This window comes from Uloborus diversus, chromosome 2 (assembly GCF_026930045.1).
Source record: "Uloborus diversus isolate 005 chromosome 2, Udiv.v.3.1, whole genome shotgun sequence".
Taxonomy (NCBI): domain Eukaryota; kingdom Metazoa; phylum Arthropoda; class Arachnida; order Araneae; family Uloboridae; genus Uloborus; species Uloborus diversus.
The window spans coordinates 14025236-14046111 of NC_072732.1; the positions used below are offsets into that span (position 1 = coordinate 14025236).

The 20876-nt window shown below is 33.0% G+C and overlaps 1 protein-coding gene across 1 annotated transcript in view; it reads right to left on the reverse strand.

Annotated features, from left to right (window-relative positions):
- LOC129216870 (importin subunit alpha-7-like) overlaps window positions 1-20876 on the reverse strand; it is a 46757-nt gene that overhangs the window by 15015 nt on the left and 10866 nt on the right. Inside the window, exons 4-8 of the mRNA XM_054851085.1 lie at window positions 20319-20415; window positions 6615-6706; window positions 1146-1277; window positions 361-449; window positions 117-216 (exon numbers count right to left, since the gene is read on the reverse strand). Of these exons, the coding sequence (XP_054707060.1) occupies window positions 117-216; window positions 361-449; window positions 1146-1277; window positions 6615-6706; window positions 20319-20415 (510 nt within the window). The remainder of the gene's footprint in view (window positions 1-116; window positions 217-360; window positions 450-1145; window positions 1278-6614; window positions 6707-20318; window positions 20416-20876) is intronic.

Consider the following 20876-nt stretch of genomic DNA (forward strand, 5'->3'; position numbering starts at 1 on the left):
TAATCCATTTAAGATTTCTGAATGTGTTACATTTAGTGAGATAATTTAATACAATTGTAACAAACTATAGGTTAGAGCAAATTTTACTTAAATAATAAGATTCATAATAGAAATACCTGTTCAAATTTAGGAGGTGGATTTTTGCCCCTGCATAAATTAGAAAGAGCCCATACTGCATTCCTAGTCATTGACATTCTAGTAGCTTTACTTAACAATCTGAAATACAAGGTAAAAAAAAAAATCAAGAGATTTCACATTATTTTAACTAAACAAAGCTTAAGTATTAAGCATTATCTCAGATTTAAAAAAAAGAGAGGGAAGGGGAAAAGAAACTTTTTGGAAAATAAATAAATAACTCACTGTAAAAGAGGAATTAATATGCCTTGATCTAGGACATAATCTCTGCATTCTGGACTGTCACCAGCAATATTTCCTAATGCCCAGACAGCCTAGAAAGATGAGTACATTACTTGCAAAAAAAATTCAATAACCATCATTGTAAAAGCACAGATGTAAGATAAAGAAAAAAGTTTGCATATGTTTTAACACTCATAAGTTATGTTGCATATTGATTCTGATTTTACAATGAGAGAAATATGACACAAAGAAAACTGCTTATAATGTTAAAAATAAGCAATGAGCTCAAAAATACTATCAGCCCATTTTTTTCTCCTTTTTCTAATATTATATAATAATTAATTAGGAACAAGTTTGAAAGCATTTCAAAAAAATTTAAAAATTGCTATGTATATAAATATATATATATATATATACAGTCGAACCCGCTTAATGGAATAGCCATTTTGCCACGAAAAAATATTCTAATAAGCGGGATATTCCATTAACCAGGATCGAAATAACACATTACATTGGATTGGTACATTGAAAATGTATTATATTAAGCGGGATATTCTTTTAACCGATATTCTAATAAGCAGGCTCGACTGTATATATATATATATATATATTTTTTTTTTTTTTTGAAAACATCACAATTGAGAATGATGGAGGTTGTAAATATTGCTACATTTCAAAATCCGTTACACAGCAAACAAATGATGCATTTCTCTTAAAAAGCTTTATAGCTGTCAATTCACTTAAAGTCTGGTGCTTTATAGACAAAAAAAATTTGGATTTAGATTTACCTGCTCCTGGACATCTTCATACTCTGAATCGAGTAGCCTGATAAAAATTGGCACGGCTTCAGCTTCAATGACAATCTTTGTTTGTACAGATGTCCCAGAGGCTATATTGGTTAAAGCCCAAGCAGCTTCAAACTAAAATCACAAAAAAAGAAAAGATTTAACTGAATTTGTTCTGGCCAATTCTAACTACATTTTCCTGATCAAGCATGAGATGGGATCCTACTAACAAAAGAAAAAAAAAAGTGAACATTTTGCAGTCTAGTTAAAATATGCAAAAATGATTTTACTAAACAGGCACATTTTTGATCACCAATACAGATAATAAAGTAATTGAACCATCGAAATCTTATCTTTTTAGCAACTTTGGGAGGAAGGCCAGGGTTCATACACTTGTGGTTAAAAAAAATTCCCTGACTTTTCTAGGTTGTTTTTCAGAAAATTCCACGTTACTTGGTTCATTCAAAATTAAGTTTAAATTACAATATTTTCAAAATAATTAAAATTGTTTAAACTAGCAATGCAAAAGAACTGCAACTTTCCTCCTTAAAATTTTATTTAAAAAAAAATGGAAATTTTTTCTTTTATCTCTCTCTCTCTCTCTTTTTTTAACGTTTTGTTCAAAACTGTTTTCATTTGCTTACTACTTATTGAAAACAAAGTACTTTCAACTTATTTTAACGTTTCTTCGATGCCACGTGTCATGCGTAATATTAGAGTTTTGCTGTAACTGGGCAGCAATCTTTAAGCATCCGCTTTTGTTTTACTATGCTTCTTTTTATTTTCTTATTAGTAAATAACAAAAAACATATTGAGCAAAATACAAAGCTACTTTTCAGTATAAATATGATTAGCTTGTTGCGTCGATCGGCATACCATACTATGCATTCTAACAAAAATCAATATTCGCCGATCATAGGACAATGCTAATAATCATTTGTTTTTTTTTCCTTTAGCACAAAAGGCATTAAAATTATTCTTTTCTAGAAAATAATCAATTTTTAAAAGTTCATAATTTATTGCACATTTTAGATTACTTTCCATAGTTTACATTGAGTGAGATAAACATTTGGAAATTTAAGTCTACTTCCATCTTGCAACTGACCAAATATGGCGACTAAATTAAAAATTTAAGATAAGTAAAATTTCTGTATTTGTAGCATAAACGTAACTATAAATAATTAATAACCCTTAAAAAACTACCAATCAAGACCAAGTAGACAGTTTTTAGCACATAAGCATTTAAATCCATTAGAATGAATAAATGTTTTTAAGATAAAAATTTTCATTTTTCTAGAAAATAATTATGAATTATCCACAATAAAAAGCCACATTTAGCGTTGGTTTCAACAGTTTGCATTGCAATAAACATTCAATGTCATTTTCAGAAACCTAGGCAATTGAAAAGTATTGTGTACTTCCATCTTGGGAATGACCAAATATGGCGACTGTGTCAAAAATTAAGAAATAATTTTTTGAATTTATAGCATGAAAACAATTTAACAATTATAAATCCTCATGAAACTACAATTCAGTTGAAAAGTTTTTAGCACATTTGCGTCCAAGGCAATGAAGATAAGATTTAGTTTTAAGAACAAAGTTTTTCATTTCTCAAGAAAATCACATAATTAAAATTTAAAGAATAAAATAAAATTGCAACACATTTTGAGTTACTTTCATTAGTTTGCAGTTCAAGAAAATATCCAATTCTGCTTTGTTTTTGGAAACTTAGGCTTTCAAGCATCATGTCTACTTCCATCTTGTGAACGACCAAAAATGGCGACTAGGACACGTTACTGAAATGAGTTTTGATCAAAAAACGATTTCTCCAATGGACCCTACATCCTCAGGCTTGTGCTTCTGAAGTAGTAAATTGTCTTCTCCCCCTGTTGAGCTTGTGCATAATTCCTGTTCACCTGAGGAACTTTTTTCTTGGGAACTATTGAGGGGAGAAAATGGCGACTGCAAAAGTTTTTTTTTTTGAGTTGCCAATTTTTTATTGCACGTCATTTTACCTCAAAATTTCAAATTTTTATAGGGAACATTGACAAAAACGAAGATTAGATCTCATAGTACAAAATTTCCACGGAAAAAATTGGAAAAAAAATTTGGGGGGGGGGGGGGGGGGGCAAAATTGGAAAATTCACTGACTTTCCCCTGACATTTTTAACTACGTCATTTTCCCTGACAATTCCAGGTTTTCCCGGAGTGTAGGACCCCTGAAGGCAATAGGGTAATAAAATCAATAGGTTATAATGCTGTAGACATTTCTTAAACTATCTTTTGTTGCAAAGAAAAGCTAAATATCTTACTACTATTATATATGCGAAAGTTTGTCTGTATGGATGTTTGTTACTCTTTCATGCAAAAACTACTGAATGGATTTTGATGAAACTTTACAATAATATAGCTTATGCATCAGAATAACACATAGGGTAGTTTTTGTCCCATAATGGGGGGCAAAACCCCCTTAGGGGGCAATAAAACACAATTTTCGTATAAATTCTCTAATATGGGGGTGAAAAAATACTTGCACATATTAACATTATATGTCCATCGAAAGCTCTGATTTTTCTGCTGAAGATGGCACCTGTTCGAAATTTCTAAGTAGAATAAAAAACGAGTTATGAGCTTTTTAGTTCCATGTTCGAAGGCTTTCCTTAACTCAATAAAATATTTAGTGTATCATCTCAACTCCCTGTCGATAACGACTATTGTCGTATTGTTGACTATCTTTGCTTTTCGTGACTGTTCAAGGCTTTTCTCAAGTCAAATCTTGAAGTAAGATTTTTGCACAAGATTGGCAAATAATACATGGATTTGGCTGATTTTTTTCCATTTTAATGCAACTTTGAGGCAATTAATGGTTTTTTTTATTTATTTGTATTGACTGGGTATTTAATCGATCAGCTGGAATCTAGCCAAAATTTTTTTTGTGGAATCATTTCAATAGCTAAGGCATTTGGCTTTTTTTTCAACTGTCGCTGTTTTTGAAGCTAAAGACTACGCAATACTATTTCTCAGTTTTCACCATGTAATCAAATATCGCCATTTCTTTAATATTTCTTTCTTTAAATTTGTTAACACGTAAAATAATTCGCCAACTAATTCGCAAATTCATAAACAGCACAAAAACTTCCATTACTTTGTCTTTGCACACAATTTCAAACAATTGCCAAATTTTTACTGTTTATTGGAAACATTTCGGGTAGCATCATTGTTGACCCTATTTTGGGACGATTTCTACGGTAAGAAGTTACACATTATACAATAATTTAGATTGCCGGTGTAGCGCTGGATATTATGGAGATCGGGATTATAAGGGAACTGTTTCACTTTATTTAAGAATAGTTGACCTCACTCGAACTAGATTTTTTGGGAATTACCCAAACTGACTTCTTTACAACACCTGAACGTTTTCGTGATTTATTTTTTGTGATTTTTGGGTTTCTTCTGAGTTTTGCCAACATTTCATTTACTCCCTTTCCCCCTAATTTTCAGTTTTAATCATACCTTTTGATACATTTAAGGGGGCAATTTGAAATGTCGACGAAACTAGAGACAAACGATGTTTTGGAAACCATTTGACCTCTGCCTGTAATGACCATTAACTTGAATCAATTGAAAAAAAACTACATCAACGTGAGCGAAGCCGCGCGGGCAAAAGCTCGTTTTAAATAAAGGCAAAACTTTTAAGAAGGAATAAAACTTCACCAGTCCCATGAACCACTAAAATTTATATTTTGCTGGTTCGATGGATGTTTTTGTGGTCTTGGAGCAGCAGACCACTGTTAATTTCGAGCACTGTGACTGGTTGTTTAAATGTTTTACAAGCTTTATATGGGACGCATAGTGCATTTATGTTTTCAAACTAAATTTTTAATGAAAAATAAAGAGAAATTTAATAAATTTATTTTGTTAAGGAACTTAATAAATCATTGAAAAAAAAAAAAAAAGATTTTTCTGTAGGATGCAGAAAGAGCACTGAAAACGACATACGCATACTTTAGCTTGCACACGGAAAAGAAAGCTTAATGTTATTTTACAGCATTTCTGGAAGCGAGCAACAGTCTCTAAACATATGCTACTAGTTTTCCAATTACTTATTATTTTCTAAACAGAGGACAATAGAGTGGATCGAAAAAAAATGAAAGTAGGAATCTTGATTTCAAGGTCAGCCAAAAGTTGCATATTTGAAAGTACAAAACACACATAAAATATTCAGTTTGAAAAACTATTTGAGGCCTCTACAGAGGCTACAATTTATCCAAAAATGACTGTTTGTGAAAAAATAGTTAATTTTCAAAACATTTTATGAAAGAACTGATGTTTAAAGCTTTTATCATTCAAATGCTGCCTTTTCACATTTTTTCACATTTCTGTACGATTATTTACATTCTTCAAAGTTTTCATTCATACATAGGCCGTTAAGTTTGGGGACATTAACCAAAAGTCGACTTTTTTGACTGTTGAAATATTTTTTCTTTTCTTTCAGTCCAGTTTTTTTTTGGCAATGAATGTGCACAATCTGCCCAATGCAGCTTTTAGTTCGAAATGCAATTACATTTTATTACAGTAGCAGCCCAAAACCCACCACAAGGAGGTGGTTGTTGCTCTTCCCATCCACCCAGCCATTGTTTAGATTAACAGTAGATCTATATTTAATATCACTATATGATTTGAAGCAGGTTTCTAACTTTGCATTGATGATGAAGAGTATGAAGTCTTTCATATAAACCCATATCTTGCCTTTTCCCTAAATACCAACCTAACAACTCACTAACCAGTTTTATAACCCTTTCAACGCCTGGAGTGTGAAAAATTAACATTTAATGAACTGTTGGTAAAATTAAAACTGCTTTTGAAAATGTTGTTGTTAATTTTGCCAGAATTCTATCGGAAAATAGTGAAGTTTTAAAAACAGACTTAAAAAGCAAGCAAAAGTAGTTAAAATTGATATTGTCAACGTAATGCAAAAAGGAAAATGTGACCATAATCTGGCTGCCAAAAATAAAAGACCTTTCGTCATTAGTGTTTGTCAACGTGTGCTAATGGAGTTAAAGAGCTGTATATATTTTAAGGTGAACTAGTAATGAGATGAAGACACTGTTAAATTATGGCTGAAAAACTTACGCCCCCTCCCCACCAAAAAAAAAAACCCTCCTTTCACAAAAAGCAATTTTCACCCTTCATACCTTGATGAGCGATTTTTTAGTGTCGAAAGATCATAAGAGTAGTAAAGTAGAGCTGTAATTTATATTAATTATTGAGAAATTTCCTCTAATTTAACATTTAGGAGGGGGAGGGGGTTCACAACAGGGTTTAATTTCACATTAATACTCTAAAGTGAAATTGCTGAAACATAATTACACCGTTGATAAAATGCATTGCTTACACTTTTTCTCAGTTACAATTGATTAACTAATAACATTTTCAATCTTACTGTAGCTTTAAACATTCAATTCAAACTACCTGAAGTGTTGAGTTGTCATCCCTCTGAAGAAATTCAACAAATTTAGGAACAATTCCTGTTTGAATAACTTCATCTATTGGAGGATTTGGCTCTGGAAGAATAAAAATTAAATATTAACGCACATATTAAAGAAAACAGAAAGAATATATATTAAAAGATAGGTTATTATTTACAAACTCACTTTTTTTCAACAACTAATTTACTCTTTTTGTTGTGACACTGGTTCTAATGCAATAACAGGTGAATTCATAATTTGTAACCCATTTTACTGCATACCTCGAAAGAATTTTTATTCCGGATAAGATATGAGTTATATTGTTCAAGTTTGTTTTACGCTTAGGATGTGACATTTCTTCAATAACTATCAAATGATAACTTATTAGAATGCTCTTCTTTTAGACAAAACACTTGAGACGAAACATTTCATAAAACTATGAATTCTTGACGATATATATGTTTTATTACTGCATACAACGCAACTTAACAGCCAGGCTTCGAAACATTTGTTTTTACTGTGCAGTCTATTTAGTTAAGGGCAGGGGTGGCTTCAAGGGAGGGGTAGGGAGGCAGTTGCCCCGTCAGAAACGTCTTGCCCCCCCCCCCTCTGCCCCTGTCGGGGAAAGTTTAGTATTTCATCGGGGAATCAGCTTGGTTTGCGTTTATCGTAAATGATAAAAATTTTCTTGGATGTGAACTAGAAAAAAAATTAGTAGAAAAAAGTAGAAGTATCTTATATATAAAAAAAAGGAAACAAAAAATCAATCCCCTTTAAAGCCAGCCACCTAACCACCCACAATTTAGCCCGAGTTCAAATCCCCTTTAACATGGTCCAGATGGGACAAAATAAGGGATAGAGACGTACCGAGTACTCGGTAACTACTCGGTACTCGGCCAATTTGCCGAGTACTCGGTACTCGGCCAATTTGCCGAGTACTCGGTACTCGGCCAAATTCTGATCAGATACTCGGCCATTACCGAGCAGTTGCAAAAAATTGAATATTGTCGAAGACAGATACTAATATTTATAGAAAAAAGAGCAAGCATTATATTCTGCAATCATTTACAATTAAAATTTATAAGTCAAATTTTAAATTTTGAGAATAATGAAGTTTGTAATGCTTTTTTTGTAATTGTTTGTAATGGAATAAATCTTTATTTTAATGTCCCCAAAGTTAATAAAACTTATTATGTAAAATTATGCAAAAAAAGTATAGAAAATATGGAATTTTTATATTAAAAATGGATTTTTGTTGCAAACAAAAATTAGTTATAAAAAATTATGAAAATACCTTTGCTTAAAAAATAAAAGGAAATAAAACAACGTTAAAAGCACAGTGCAAGAACACTGCAGACACGTGTTTTGGCATTACCAGGAATTCCCTTTTCAATGCACAACATGGGAGCTCGTGGATTTAAAGGCATCCGACAAAAGTCGGATTTTTTTGTCGAATGTGTTTACATTCTTTAGCTCACATGTTATGCACTAAAAAAGACGTTCCTTGTAACGGGGGGGGGGGGGGGGGGGGCAGAAACATATGTCTGCAGTGTTCCTGCACATTTGTTGTATTAAAATTATTTATTTTTGGTGAACTAAAACTATAATTGATTGGTATAAATTTGTTTTAATTCCAACTTGATTAAACATACCTTTTATTTATTTATTTTTTATTTTAAAAATAATTTTTTTGTAAAATTTTTGACACAGACAAAATTGTTTATATACTGCGTAAATTGAATTTCAGCAGGAATTTAGTTTTAAAAACTATTATATGGATAAGGAGGTCTATACTACTATTCCAATAAGTTCAAAATTCATGACATGTGTGTCGGTGGTTCTTCATAAAACATAATTGGTACTTGGTAACTCGGCCGAGTAGTGAAAGGTCGAGTACTCGGTACTCAGCTACTCGGCCAAAGTGCTACTCGGTACGTCTCTAATAAGGGATAGCTATTAAGCTAAAGGGGGAATGGTGTGTAGTCATCCTTGAAATTTCTGTTTGTCGATGATCTTGTTTTGACACCTCAGGGTGTCCATGCCCGCCCCTCTCCCGATTGTAGTGGTGATTACTAAGGCCTCCTACAGTTATAGAGGTTCTGGTGATTACCGGTCAGAAAGGCGGCGTCATTTGGTTATAGGGGTACAAGACAGACACGTTGCACATTACGTACCGCAGGACAATAGCCAGGAGAGAGACAAGAGATGGCTTTTAAGACCCGGGGAAGGGGGGGGGGGGGGCCATCGGAGAGGAAATATGCGTCGGAGATTTTTCCTTTTCTCACGCCAAAGCGTGCAGGCACACTCATTGATACATTTCAAAGTACTTCTCTGGTCAATTACAAGACCAGAGAAGTTACAAGTAAGTTATTACTATAGTTATTTACAATTTATCTGATTATTGTTGGATAGTTCTCAAACAAAACATATCGACGAGTAAACAACCCTTTTACCTCATACAAGGAAATGTACTACAGTTGATTTCATGTTTTAATTTTGTCTTGTCGGCAAAGGCTAAAAGCAGGAAAAAAAATTCTTTGGACTAATATAAAACTAGTATGTTGTGGCCATCACGCGAAACTTTCTTCTATATTTTTCTTCTTTTTTTCTGATCCCTCCCCATGCTTGACGAGGAAGCAATATTCCCAACAAAAACGAAATTACACATGCAAAAACTTAACCACCATCCCGATGTCTGAATTATTGCAAAAGCAGAGCAAAGAGCGAAAATTGAAAGTTATTTTAAAAGCCTTGCTTGAATTAATTACAAATATTTTATTTGTTAACAAACATAAGATGGCAACAGTTAAAAATTTCAAATCATTGAGATAATATTTCCGATCATTTCCATACAATTAAAATCACGAGAAATACGCAGACGACAATCTATTACGATTTATCCTTCTTATTGTTGCATTAATAAAGCTATTTTTATTCGCAAAAAAAAAATCAACACCTCTTGGAGTGATTGGCGTCAAAATTGAACTAAAGCCTGTTTACATATGGATTCACATATATTCCAGATTTCAACCAGAACGTAGCATTACTTCTTGAGATAGGGCACTCACAATGGAAAAAAAAAACAGGCGATGGCGATACCCCCTTTTTAGCTGTTGACACCAAAATAAAATCAGCTTTTATACCCACTAAGGGCTACTTGCCGATAAATTTTTCTTTCATTCCGTTTATTATTTCTTCGAGATCAGGGGTCTGTCCAGGATTTTTCACAGGGTCCGTTTTTTGTGAAAAATCAAATAATTTTGTGAAAAATGAATTAATTTTGTGAAAAATCAAAAAATTTCGCAAAAAAAAAAAAAAAATGTTAAAACGAAATTTTAGAATTTAGAGATGGCACAAACTGCATCAATTAAACTTAGAGCTGAGTGTTTTCCTCTTCTATGACGAGAAAATCATTCTGGATTTTTTTTTCTGATATTTGGCGGGGGGGGGGGGGGGCATCGCTCATTCAAGTATCAATATTTATCTACAATTCTGCATTATGTTAAATTATACTAGATATATTTCTGTACAGTATTTAAAATAATAGTAACAAAAATATAAATAAATAAAACAAAATTCAGAATAGAGTTTGGCATTCAACTTTTTGACCCAAGACACTCTTAAAAAGCACAGAATTTCGTTTAAAACTTATAAATTCCGTGATTTTAACAAAAATAAAAAGATATTTCAATTGTTTACCTCTTAACAAAGCGTAATAATCATCAAAAGTTCGAAAAATCCGATTCCCATAGCGGATGCAAAGAAGATCGCAATTCTCAAAGTGAAGGCATCAAAATTATAAAAACGGCTTGTAAAAGAAATATTTTCGATAAAATTATTTTAAAATTTCATTTTAGAGTCCTATGATAACATATCAATTAATATCTGTGGACACAGTTGACCCCCTCCCCCCCCAAAAAAAAAATTATAATAAAATAAAATAAACCATCTATTCAGCATTTTTATTTTTGACTCATTACAGAAAATGGAATTTTGCTTTAAAAACTTGAAATGAGAGTTAAATAAAGAGACTTTTCATTTATTTGAATCCTAAAATAAAGCGAAGTTAGCTTGAAAAAAGAACAAAATATGATTCTCATATGGGATGTTAAAAGATTGCATTTTTTCAAAATGTAGACATCTAAAGAAAAAAAAAACGGTAATTAAAAGAGTTTATTTAAAGTTAATCATCCTTGTTAGCATCGAAAAATCAAAACCCATATAATTTTCTCCCAAAGTAACAATCAAACATCGCACCGCACCGTAAAAACGCAAATATTGACAAGCCAACAAAATGATGAGAATATTTTCTAATCAAGTCATTATAAAGGTTCAACGCCAGACACTAAGTGGTGATAGTTTTGAAGTTGGTAACCCTATCTGAAGCGATCATATTTTTTTCCTCACCCTTACTATCCCTTTGCAGTTCTAAGTTCATTTCGCAGATATATATATTATTATTGTTTATTAAATCATGAGCGGAGAAAAGTGCTTACCAATGCCTTTTCAAAAAAGTTTACAACAACACCGCTGCTAATTTAAGCTGTGATAAAACAAACAACCATTATATTTATTTGGCAGTAGCAATTATTTATCGCTTGCAGGAGCATCGCAAGAGTGCCGATTTTTTCTTTTTTTCAAAATTAGCCGATTTTGTATAAGCTGATCCCTCTAATTTGACTTAAAAAAAGGTTCCAAAAATTATCGGTTTATACACAGAAATATGCGTTTTTTTTGCTTTCAGATTTGCTCTTTCAATAAACAATTTGTGACAGATCCGATCTTGTTTATCAGAATTTTGTGAAGGGTCCGTTTTGTTTGATCGGGATTTTGTGAAAGGTCCGTTTTGGTTGATCGGATTTTTGTGAAGGGTCCGTTAACGGACCCAAATATCCCCTGGCCAGACCCCTGGAGATACAGCAGTCACAATTGATGACAAAAAATTTTTCTATAGCTCAACCACCATTTGAGTTATTGACACCAAAATTGAATCAGCACTTGTTCCTGTTTAATGGCAACATATGGACCAAATTTTGTTTGATTCCGCCAGTTACTTCCTGAGGGAATAGCAAGCACGCGTAACTCAAAAAACATCCCATTGCTCCACCCCTTTTGGAGGAATTCGCGCCAAAAACCAATGGGCACAAGTTCACAAAGGGGCAAAGGCGCCCATATAGGGGGCAAGGGGGGGGGGCTTGAGCCCCCCTTAGAAATTAGAACTTTCTTGCTTTTAGTACTTTTTTCTTTGCAAAAATGTAAAAACATTTCCTCTCCAGCCATTAATGAATAAGTAATTAAAAACGTCAAATTTTAATGACTCTAATCTGTCCTGAAATCCACTTCCATAGGGAAAATATCCTGCTAAACCATGGTTAAAATATCTGAGCCCCCCCCCCTTACAATATTGCATATGGGCGCCCATGCATAGGGGCACATATGTGTACCAAATTTCGTTCGATTTCATGCGGTAGGTTTTGCTGTAGAGCGGCCACAAAAAACTGGTCACACACAGATGTGACACACACACACAGACAGACATTTTCCAAAAATAGTCGAAATGGACTCAGCACACCTCAAAATGTTCAAATCCGTCAAAATTCGAAAATTTGCACGAATCCAATACTTTCTTCTATATATTAGATATAGAAGAAAGTAAAAAGTGAATAGATGTTTATCATTTTAAATACATTTTTCTCAAAAATTCATATTGATTTTGTTTGTAGGCTGCAAAATAGTTTTTGCTGGGAATGAAGCAGAAATGAGAATGATTTACTAAACATCGGGTTTGGCACAACTAAGCAATCATTGGATTATTAAATGTCGGGTTGGTAATGCATCAGGTTTGAGTTCCTTCTGAAAAAAATGTCTGGGGTATTGGGGGGGGGGGGGGGGGGCAAACCTTTTGGGAAAAGCTAAATTAAACAAATAGATAAATCAGGTGTTAAAAGCAATTGAAAAAATACATTTTTTTTCCAAATTTCATGTTTTCAGATGTTATTATGTAGTCGAAACTTATGTTTCTAACTTAAAGTGAAGCCTGCAAAAAGCTGTGCTCAGCCCAGACCGTTACAATCATTTGATCAGACCAGTCTAATTCAAAAGTCAACATTGCTCTTTCGAGATCGATCAACAGTTTTTTTTGCAAGCTATGTTTTTTTTTTAGTATGCTTTTGTTTTCAAGTGCTAAAATAGTGTAAAAAAGCAGTGTTGTGGAGTCGGAGTTGGACTGATTTAGGAGATAAGGAGTCTTGAGTCGGAATTCAGAGATTAAAAATTCCAATAGTCGGAGTCGCAGTCATTTTCCCTCAATACCCGTAACACTGCAGTGATTCCCGGGTTGGAGTAGAACTGATTTTAGGATAAAGGAGTCAGAGTCGAATGCTCTAAAATTTCCGAAGTTGGAGTCGGCCATTTTTTGTCCGACTCCATAGATCTGCAAAAAAGGTCCATGTAGGGAAATTTTGGAATATAATTTACACGAGAAATTGGTGCAATTGATGTTAATCACTTTGATACTTAATAAACTTTCTTTATGGCATAATATCGTCGGCACCATGCCGAACTAACAAATGTGAAAATTGGCTCGTTTCAGGAGAGCCAAAACAATATTTTTGTCCATCAACGCATTTAGTTATTTTCAATTTTTATAGATAACTTTAAGTGTAAAACTTATTGTTTGAAGAAGTTGTAACCAGTTATTGCCCTTTTTGAGTACTACAGCAAACCATTGAATTTGAAAAAAGCGATTTTTCACTTTCTTTTGTTTTGCAAGTTTTGCATGGTGCTGACCATATTATCAAGTTTCTTTTTTTTTTTTTTTTGAATAAAAAACACACACACATTACTTTCGTTCTTTACATTCAAAAACTTAGAACCAGGGTTCTGGAGTTGGAGTCGGACTGACTTTGAGGTAAATAAGTCGGAGTCAGGAGTCGAAGGTTTAAAAATTCAAGAGTCAGAGCAAATCATTTTCCCTTAAAGTCTGCAACCCTGCTGTTCTTGTGGATTCTGAGTGGAAAGGCTCTAAAATTCCAGAAGTCGGAGTCGGTCATTTTTCTTCCGACTCCGTAGTCCTGCTTAGAACTACAAGTGACTATTCATTTCAATAATTTAAATTTTGCTCACTACATTTTAAATTTTTTTTCTATTTCAAACATGCTTCGGCGCACCTATTTCCCTCAAATAGCTGTGTTTTTCAAGACGATATTTTTAAAAAACTAGGAATGAAATATGTTGACGGCCCCTATTAAATTATGATTATTTATCTGATCAAAAGAAAGAAATAAAAAATCATGAATTTTTACTTTCTTCTATATCTAATATATAGAAGAAAGTATTGGATTCGTGCAAATTTTCGAATTTCGAATTTTGACGGATTCGAACATTTTGAGGTGTGCTGAGATCCATTTCGACTATTTTTGGAAAATGTCTGTGTGTGTGTGTGTGTGTGTGTGTGTGTGTGTGTGTGTGTGTGTGTATGTGTGTGTCACGTCTGTGTGTGACCAGTTTTTTTGTGGCCCCCCTCTACAGCAAAAACTACCGCATGAAATCGAACGAAATTTGGTACACATAAATGCCCCTATGTGAACTTGTGCCCATTGGTTTTTGGCGCGAATTCCTCCAAGGCGGGTGGAGCAATGGGACATTTTTTGAGTTACGCGTGCTTGCTATTCCTCAGGAAGTAACTGGTGGAATCAAACAAAATTTGGTCCATATGTTGCCATTAACAGGAACAGGTGCTGATTCAATTTTGGTGTCAATAACTCAAACGGGGTTGAGCTATAGAACGTTTTTTGTCGTCAATTGTGACTGCTGTATCTCAAGAAATAATGAACGGAATGAAAGAAAAATTTATCGGCAAGTAGTCCTTAGTGGGTATAAGAGCTGATTTTATTTTTGTGTCAACAGCTAAAAAAGGGGGTAGCGCAATCACCCGTTCTTTTTTTCCATTTTGAGTACCCTATCTCAAGAAGTAATGCTACGTTCTGGTTGAAATTTGGAATATATGTGAATCCATATGTAAACAGGCTTTGGTTCAATTTTGACGCTGATCGCGCCAAGAGGTGTTGATTTTTTTTTTTTTTTTGCGAATAAAAATAGCTTTATTAATGCAACAATAAGAAAGATAAATCGTAATAGATTGTCGTCTGCGTATTTCTCGTGATTTTAATTGTATGGAAATGATAGGAAATATTATCTCAATGATTTAAAATTTTTAACTGTTGCCCATCTTATGTTTGTTAACAAATAAAATATTTGTAATTAATTCAAGCAAGGCTTTTAAAATAACTTTCAATTTTCGCTCTTTGCTTTGCTTTCGTAATAATTCAGACATTGGGATGGTCGTCAAGTTTTTGCATGTGTAATTTTGTTTTTGTTGGGAATATTGCTTCCTCGTTAAGCATGGGGAGGGATCAGAATTATAAGAAAGATATAGAAGAAAGTTTCGTGATGGCCACAACATACTAGTTTTTTTACTGTTCAATTGCAAAATTTAATGCGGCCCAAATAGAAGCGGCCGGCCCACCGGGCGAAAGCGGGGCTGCCCGCTGGCTAAATCCACCACCAGCGAGGCCTAATCTTTGTAGAACTTTCATTACCACAGAGAATAATTAAAAACCCGTAAAAACTTGCACCTTTTCCAATGTTTTTAGTGCAAAATTTTTATTCCGTTTCCAGTTTCTATTTGTTATTAAATAAAATACTTGTAATTGGTTTAGCAAGCAAGGCTTTTCAAAAGATTTTCAATTTTTTCTCTTGATTCTGCTTTTGCACTAGCAAAACTAAGTGGTTGTTATTGTCTTCCCTTTTTCGTGCATTGCCAAGTTATCTCGGAAAAATAAAATAATGAAATAAAATATAAACAAATTTAATTTTATATGTGTTCTGACCCGCGAAGTTCATCTTAATATGAAGCTAGGCATCGGGCTCAAGTTTCTTTTAAATTTTTTTTAACTTAATATTATTTATTCTCTTCTTCTGCTTACTTAAGGTGTGGGGTTTCTATGCTCCCCAATAAATATTTTGAGAGCTAGTGGATAAGCACCACTATAACCCTTGAGCCCTTGGAGTTGACACCCCGAAAAGTTGTGTGTTTATATAATGTTTCATTACGAATGGGGGGGCGGAGGAACCCTCAATATCTTAATCGGTCACTAACCCCCATCACCTTAACGTTACCAAAAATGACCTACAATTGTGTTTTTGATACTTTAATTTTTAAACTTTTTCGGGGGTGCACCTCAATTCTCACTCAGTATAAAATACCATTACAGATCGACTAAAACATCGTTTAGTGAACTTCAATTTCTTAAGTTCTTTGGGAGTGAGCACCCAAACCCTTCTATCCATGAAATCACCGAAGATCATCTAAAATTGAGTTTCCAGAGCTAATTTCGAAAATTATCCGTGGGGGGGGGGGGGAACCCCCCCAATTTCTGTAAGTGAAGCATTACACTTACAACTAAATTCCTGTTGTTAAGTTTCTTTCTCTGCATGAAACTCTGTAGAGCACACATTTATAATGATTTTACATCATATTCAGATTTTTCGTTAAATTCTGTGATTCTCACAGTTCTAGTTTTTAAATCTTGCGATGACCCTGCGTTTTTACAAAAATTTAGTTTTCATGTTTTTCAATTTAGATTCGATTTTTTCCTACATATTTCATTTTATCTATTTTAAAATTTATATTTTTCTGCTTTGAATTTTTATGGGGAATTCGTGTGGTTAGACGCCTGATTTGTTTCTTTATCGCCTAAATGGGGGGAGGGGGATCTTTCAAGCTAAAAATTGGCTATGCCCCCTGTTGGGGGGGGGTACTTTTTTGGGGGGGAAGCCTTACACAGGGATGAGAGTGGTCAGAGAGCAAAAAGGAGGAAATCCAAAAAATTACGTAAAAGGGGATGATATCCAAAAAAATTTCGTGAAACGGATGATATCCAAAAACGCATCAAAATAGAACCTGGAAGCCATGATATCCAAAAATTCAACAAAAAAAATGGCTAATTTACCAGTTTTAAAGGTAATTACGTATTTAATTAAATATGAGTAATAATTTTGTACAATTTGCGGCATTGTACCATTTCTTGCAAGGGTGTTTATTCCTAAATAAATCTAAATTTTGAAAAAGGGGCAACAAATTTCTAACCCGAGTCCTTGAACAAAGGGTTGGGGGGAGCCAGAGTTCAATCTTGGCTGCATCACACAATAGTGTCAACTTTTCATATTTTTTTGGGGAAAAATACATTTTTTTCATTAAAAACATTTGAGTTTATAGTGTTAAACGAGTGAGAACATAAATTTTAAATTTAGATGTTTGTAAAGTAAAAATTTACAACAGAGAGAAAAATCTCAAATTTCTTAATGTGGTAGAACATACTTTTCATTGTAAGAATTAAAAATAAATAAATATATATGTGTATAAACGATTGGTTATCTTTTTCCTTGCATTGGAACCTAAAATTTGTTTTTGAAAACTTCCTAATACAATTTTGGAATAAAAAGAACAACTTACAGCTGCCTCATTTAATCATGAAATCTCAAAACTTTTAACAGGTTGTAAAACCTAAACCATTTGAGATTCACGATAAATATTTTTTACACTTTCTTAAATACACAAAAAAAGCAGCCATGCCAAGTTAAAAAAAAAAAAATTCGAGACTGTGGGTGCTAAGCCACATTTTTTGATTGAGTTTTGCACTTTTTCAAAAATAAATTAAAGAAAATAAAAATATTATTGAAATGATGAATAAAATAAGCAGATATAAGGTAGAAAAGAGTAAAAAAACCACCCAACAATAAAAATAATTGAAATACTTTCAGGATGCAAAAAGATTGAAATCTCAAACGAGGCATGCAACTTTCGGTGCAGCACGTGTTTGACGTCGTTGGCATGATTCCAAAACGTACGTTTTTGGCAGATATCGCGGAGGACGAAGATTCAAGGCGAAAAAATAGAACAAGTAAGAAATTGGAAACCGAAAATTTTAAAAAATCGTATTTTTTTTCCGATTTTTGAGAAAAATAAGGCTTGAAAGAGGCAAAAAAGGAGGAAAGGTTTTAAAAGCCAACAGAAAAAGCCGGAATTCCGGCAAAAGCCGGAAAAATCTCATTCCTGCTTACATCAATATTCTATTTTTGTCATATACAGTATAGTACCGTTCATACGATTTTGAAGGGACAGTATGAAAAGAGAGTATAAATAAAAAAAAACATATGTTAATGTGTATTCGATTCTGCAGGAATCAATTTGAAACACGTGTAATCGATAAAAACATTTTAAAGTGAAATGTATAAACGAAGTCCCACTGTATATATATAATGACTTGCATATGATATTCAGCTGATTAGTCACTGTTGGGTTGCTTAACAAGTAATGACGTCGGAACTCACTCCAAGATAAATCTAGTTTATTACTGAATAGGATTTCATTTCAGTCGTGGGACAGCGTTGCTTCAATTCTGGATTGCTTAGTTTTAACGCTGTACCTTAAAAATTACATTGAATATTAACTTGGACACTTCTACAAGAACCTCAAAAGTACACTTCCAAGACATCCCCATCAGGAGACGTTGGATCGGTATTGTAAATAAGGCCTATACTAAACAATGTCACGTTTTACTAGTGCACTTCATTTTTATGAGCTTTTTAACTCCTAATTCTAGACTACACTCTCATATAACTAAGGAAAATATTAAAAAATGCTCCTCTTATTTACAGCAAATCTGCATTTCAAACGAATCCTTTTTTGTATATTTTATAAAGTTATTATGTTGGTCAAAGTTAATATTGTTTCACACAAAATTCTCACTTTGATGATGCTGGCTAGATAATTTGTTTCAGACAGAAAAATTGAAAATCAATATTTTATTTTCATTCAAGAGTAGCACATTTAACACTAGAAAAGACGGAAGCGGTCATTTTGACCGCAAACGATTTTCAAATGCTCATATTTGCTGCGTTTAATTTTCAAACTCTTTTTCCTTCATTGACTTTTCCTAACTATTTATTAAGATCTTACAACAGTATATTTTTTTTTCTTTAGGATTATCATTATAGTTGCTATAAATGTTTATACCTAGAAAGACTGACTACGGTCATTTTGACCGCTAAGTGAACCTTTCTTTATGCATCCGTTTTCTTCTTTTTTCTCTTATCAGTTGTGTGTACTATGGACTATTGTTAGTTGCCAGGGTGAGTAATGTTCTTTTGAGCTTGAGTAGTACCTGCTGGTCAGGTTTGATTCTTTGAACTGTTACGAAAATGCAAAACATCTGCTGGTTGCATGGTTTCAGTTTTCTGCTATCTGCACAGGGGGCAAAGTTGAGAAAGGTAAATTTGAAAAGCATGTGATTGGACACGTTAAATTACTTTGAGTCTAAAAAGAAGTAAATATAAACTGGTAAATTCCAAAAATGTTTGCTGGAATTCTTTTGTGCACCAAAGCATGTGCTTTGCTTGAAGCATTGACGTTTATTTTCTTTGATGATAATGAAGTGCTCAGTCACATAATTATCTTCATGATGTCGAGAAGAACCATTGACAAGCAAAACTTTTAGGAGCATTAATTTCTGAAACTGCTGCAGATTTATTTAAAACAGATTATGGTTCGAATGAACAGTCTGACTTATCTGAAGAGAAATATATTCCTAGCGATGATAATAGTTTGCTTTCATGAGATTATTACAAATATTTTCCGGGGCCTAGATTTGCAGAAAAGGATTGTTCTTCTGAGTTAGAATCCAAAGAAACCTCACTAATACAAACTGATGATCAATATATAAAAAGCAGTGAAAGAAAAGGGAAAAAGGGCCCGACGCCGAAAAAAAGGGGAAAATTTCAAAAACATAAAAATCAAATATTTCTCTAATTTCCTCCTAGTCACCTCCACTGATCAATTTTGCTGCATGTAAATAAGTATCTACCTCAGGAAAAAGATTAAAATTGTGTGAAATTAAACTATGCGGAAATAAATCTACCACTAATTGCCAAAAAAAAAAAAAAAAAACTGTTAATGGCTATATACAGCTGACCTGATAACATAAGTATTTCGAAATACTGTAAAAGATAGTAATGTACGGTATCTTGCGTTATTTAGATATTTTTACACCAAACTTATGCATGGTTGATTATAGTACTTGTTAGTTATTACATGCTAAGAAAATTTCCTCTTTTTTGCACAAATTTGTTCTTTCTCAATGCCAATTGTGTAAAGCATGTATTTGACTTGATCGAACATAAAATTAAAAAAAAGCTATCTGAGACTTATTTGCAGACTATATTACGATTAAATTGTTAAATCAAATTCTGACACATTAAAACAAATCTTTTCTATGGTTAAAAATCCCGAAAGGAGGAAATTTCTAATCTTTTCAGTATGGCGGTCAAAGTGACCGCTGCTAGTCTTTCTAGGTATACTCAAAACGCCGTCTTTCTAGTGTTAATGTCCGAGGGAAAATATAAGGTTTATGTTCCTGATCTCCATCTGCGACTTGATTAATAAACAAAACATATTTAGTTTGAATACATGAATATAAATTGATGGGGAATGACAAAAGCATGGAGAGATGAGGAATGACAAGATAGAAAATTACACATTTAGCACACTTACCCAAAATGAAAAGATATTAATGAAATTAAACAACATTTATTAGGGGATCCACTATTGAGAAATGAAAAATATTCCACAAACATATAAACAACTTACCTTGAGATAATAATTTCCTAAATTTTTGTGTAGCAAATAACTGCTGTTGGACATCATCATTGTATAAAGCAGCAACAATTTCCTGCGTGATACCAACCTAAACAAACAAAAAATTAATTTTTATATTGTTAATCTTTAATGTTGTATAATCAACATCAGATTAGAGCTGGTCAACTGAAGGGATATTATGGGTGAACAGCACAACAGATCAGCGCCAAAGAGCAGGCACAAAACATGATTTTTCACATCCGAAAAAATGTATTTCCACTCTAGCAAATTTAAAAATTTTAATAATTCTGGCACAAAATGTATTTAAAAATTAACAAAATTTACATTCCGATGCTAGTGTTTATTTTAAAAGTTTTTAATGTTCAGTATCCCACATGAAAATACTAATTTTTTGTTAGAACTAGCTGTAAGATCATTTAATTTTCCTGCACACCAAAGAAATATTAGCCATTTTTCTCACTAAAACTGTCATACATTCACAGAACAGAATTAGTACATCAATATTATTCACAGAATGTAGACCAATGAAATATGAATGAGTAACACATT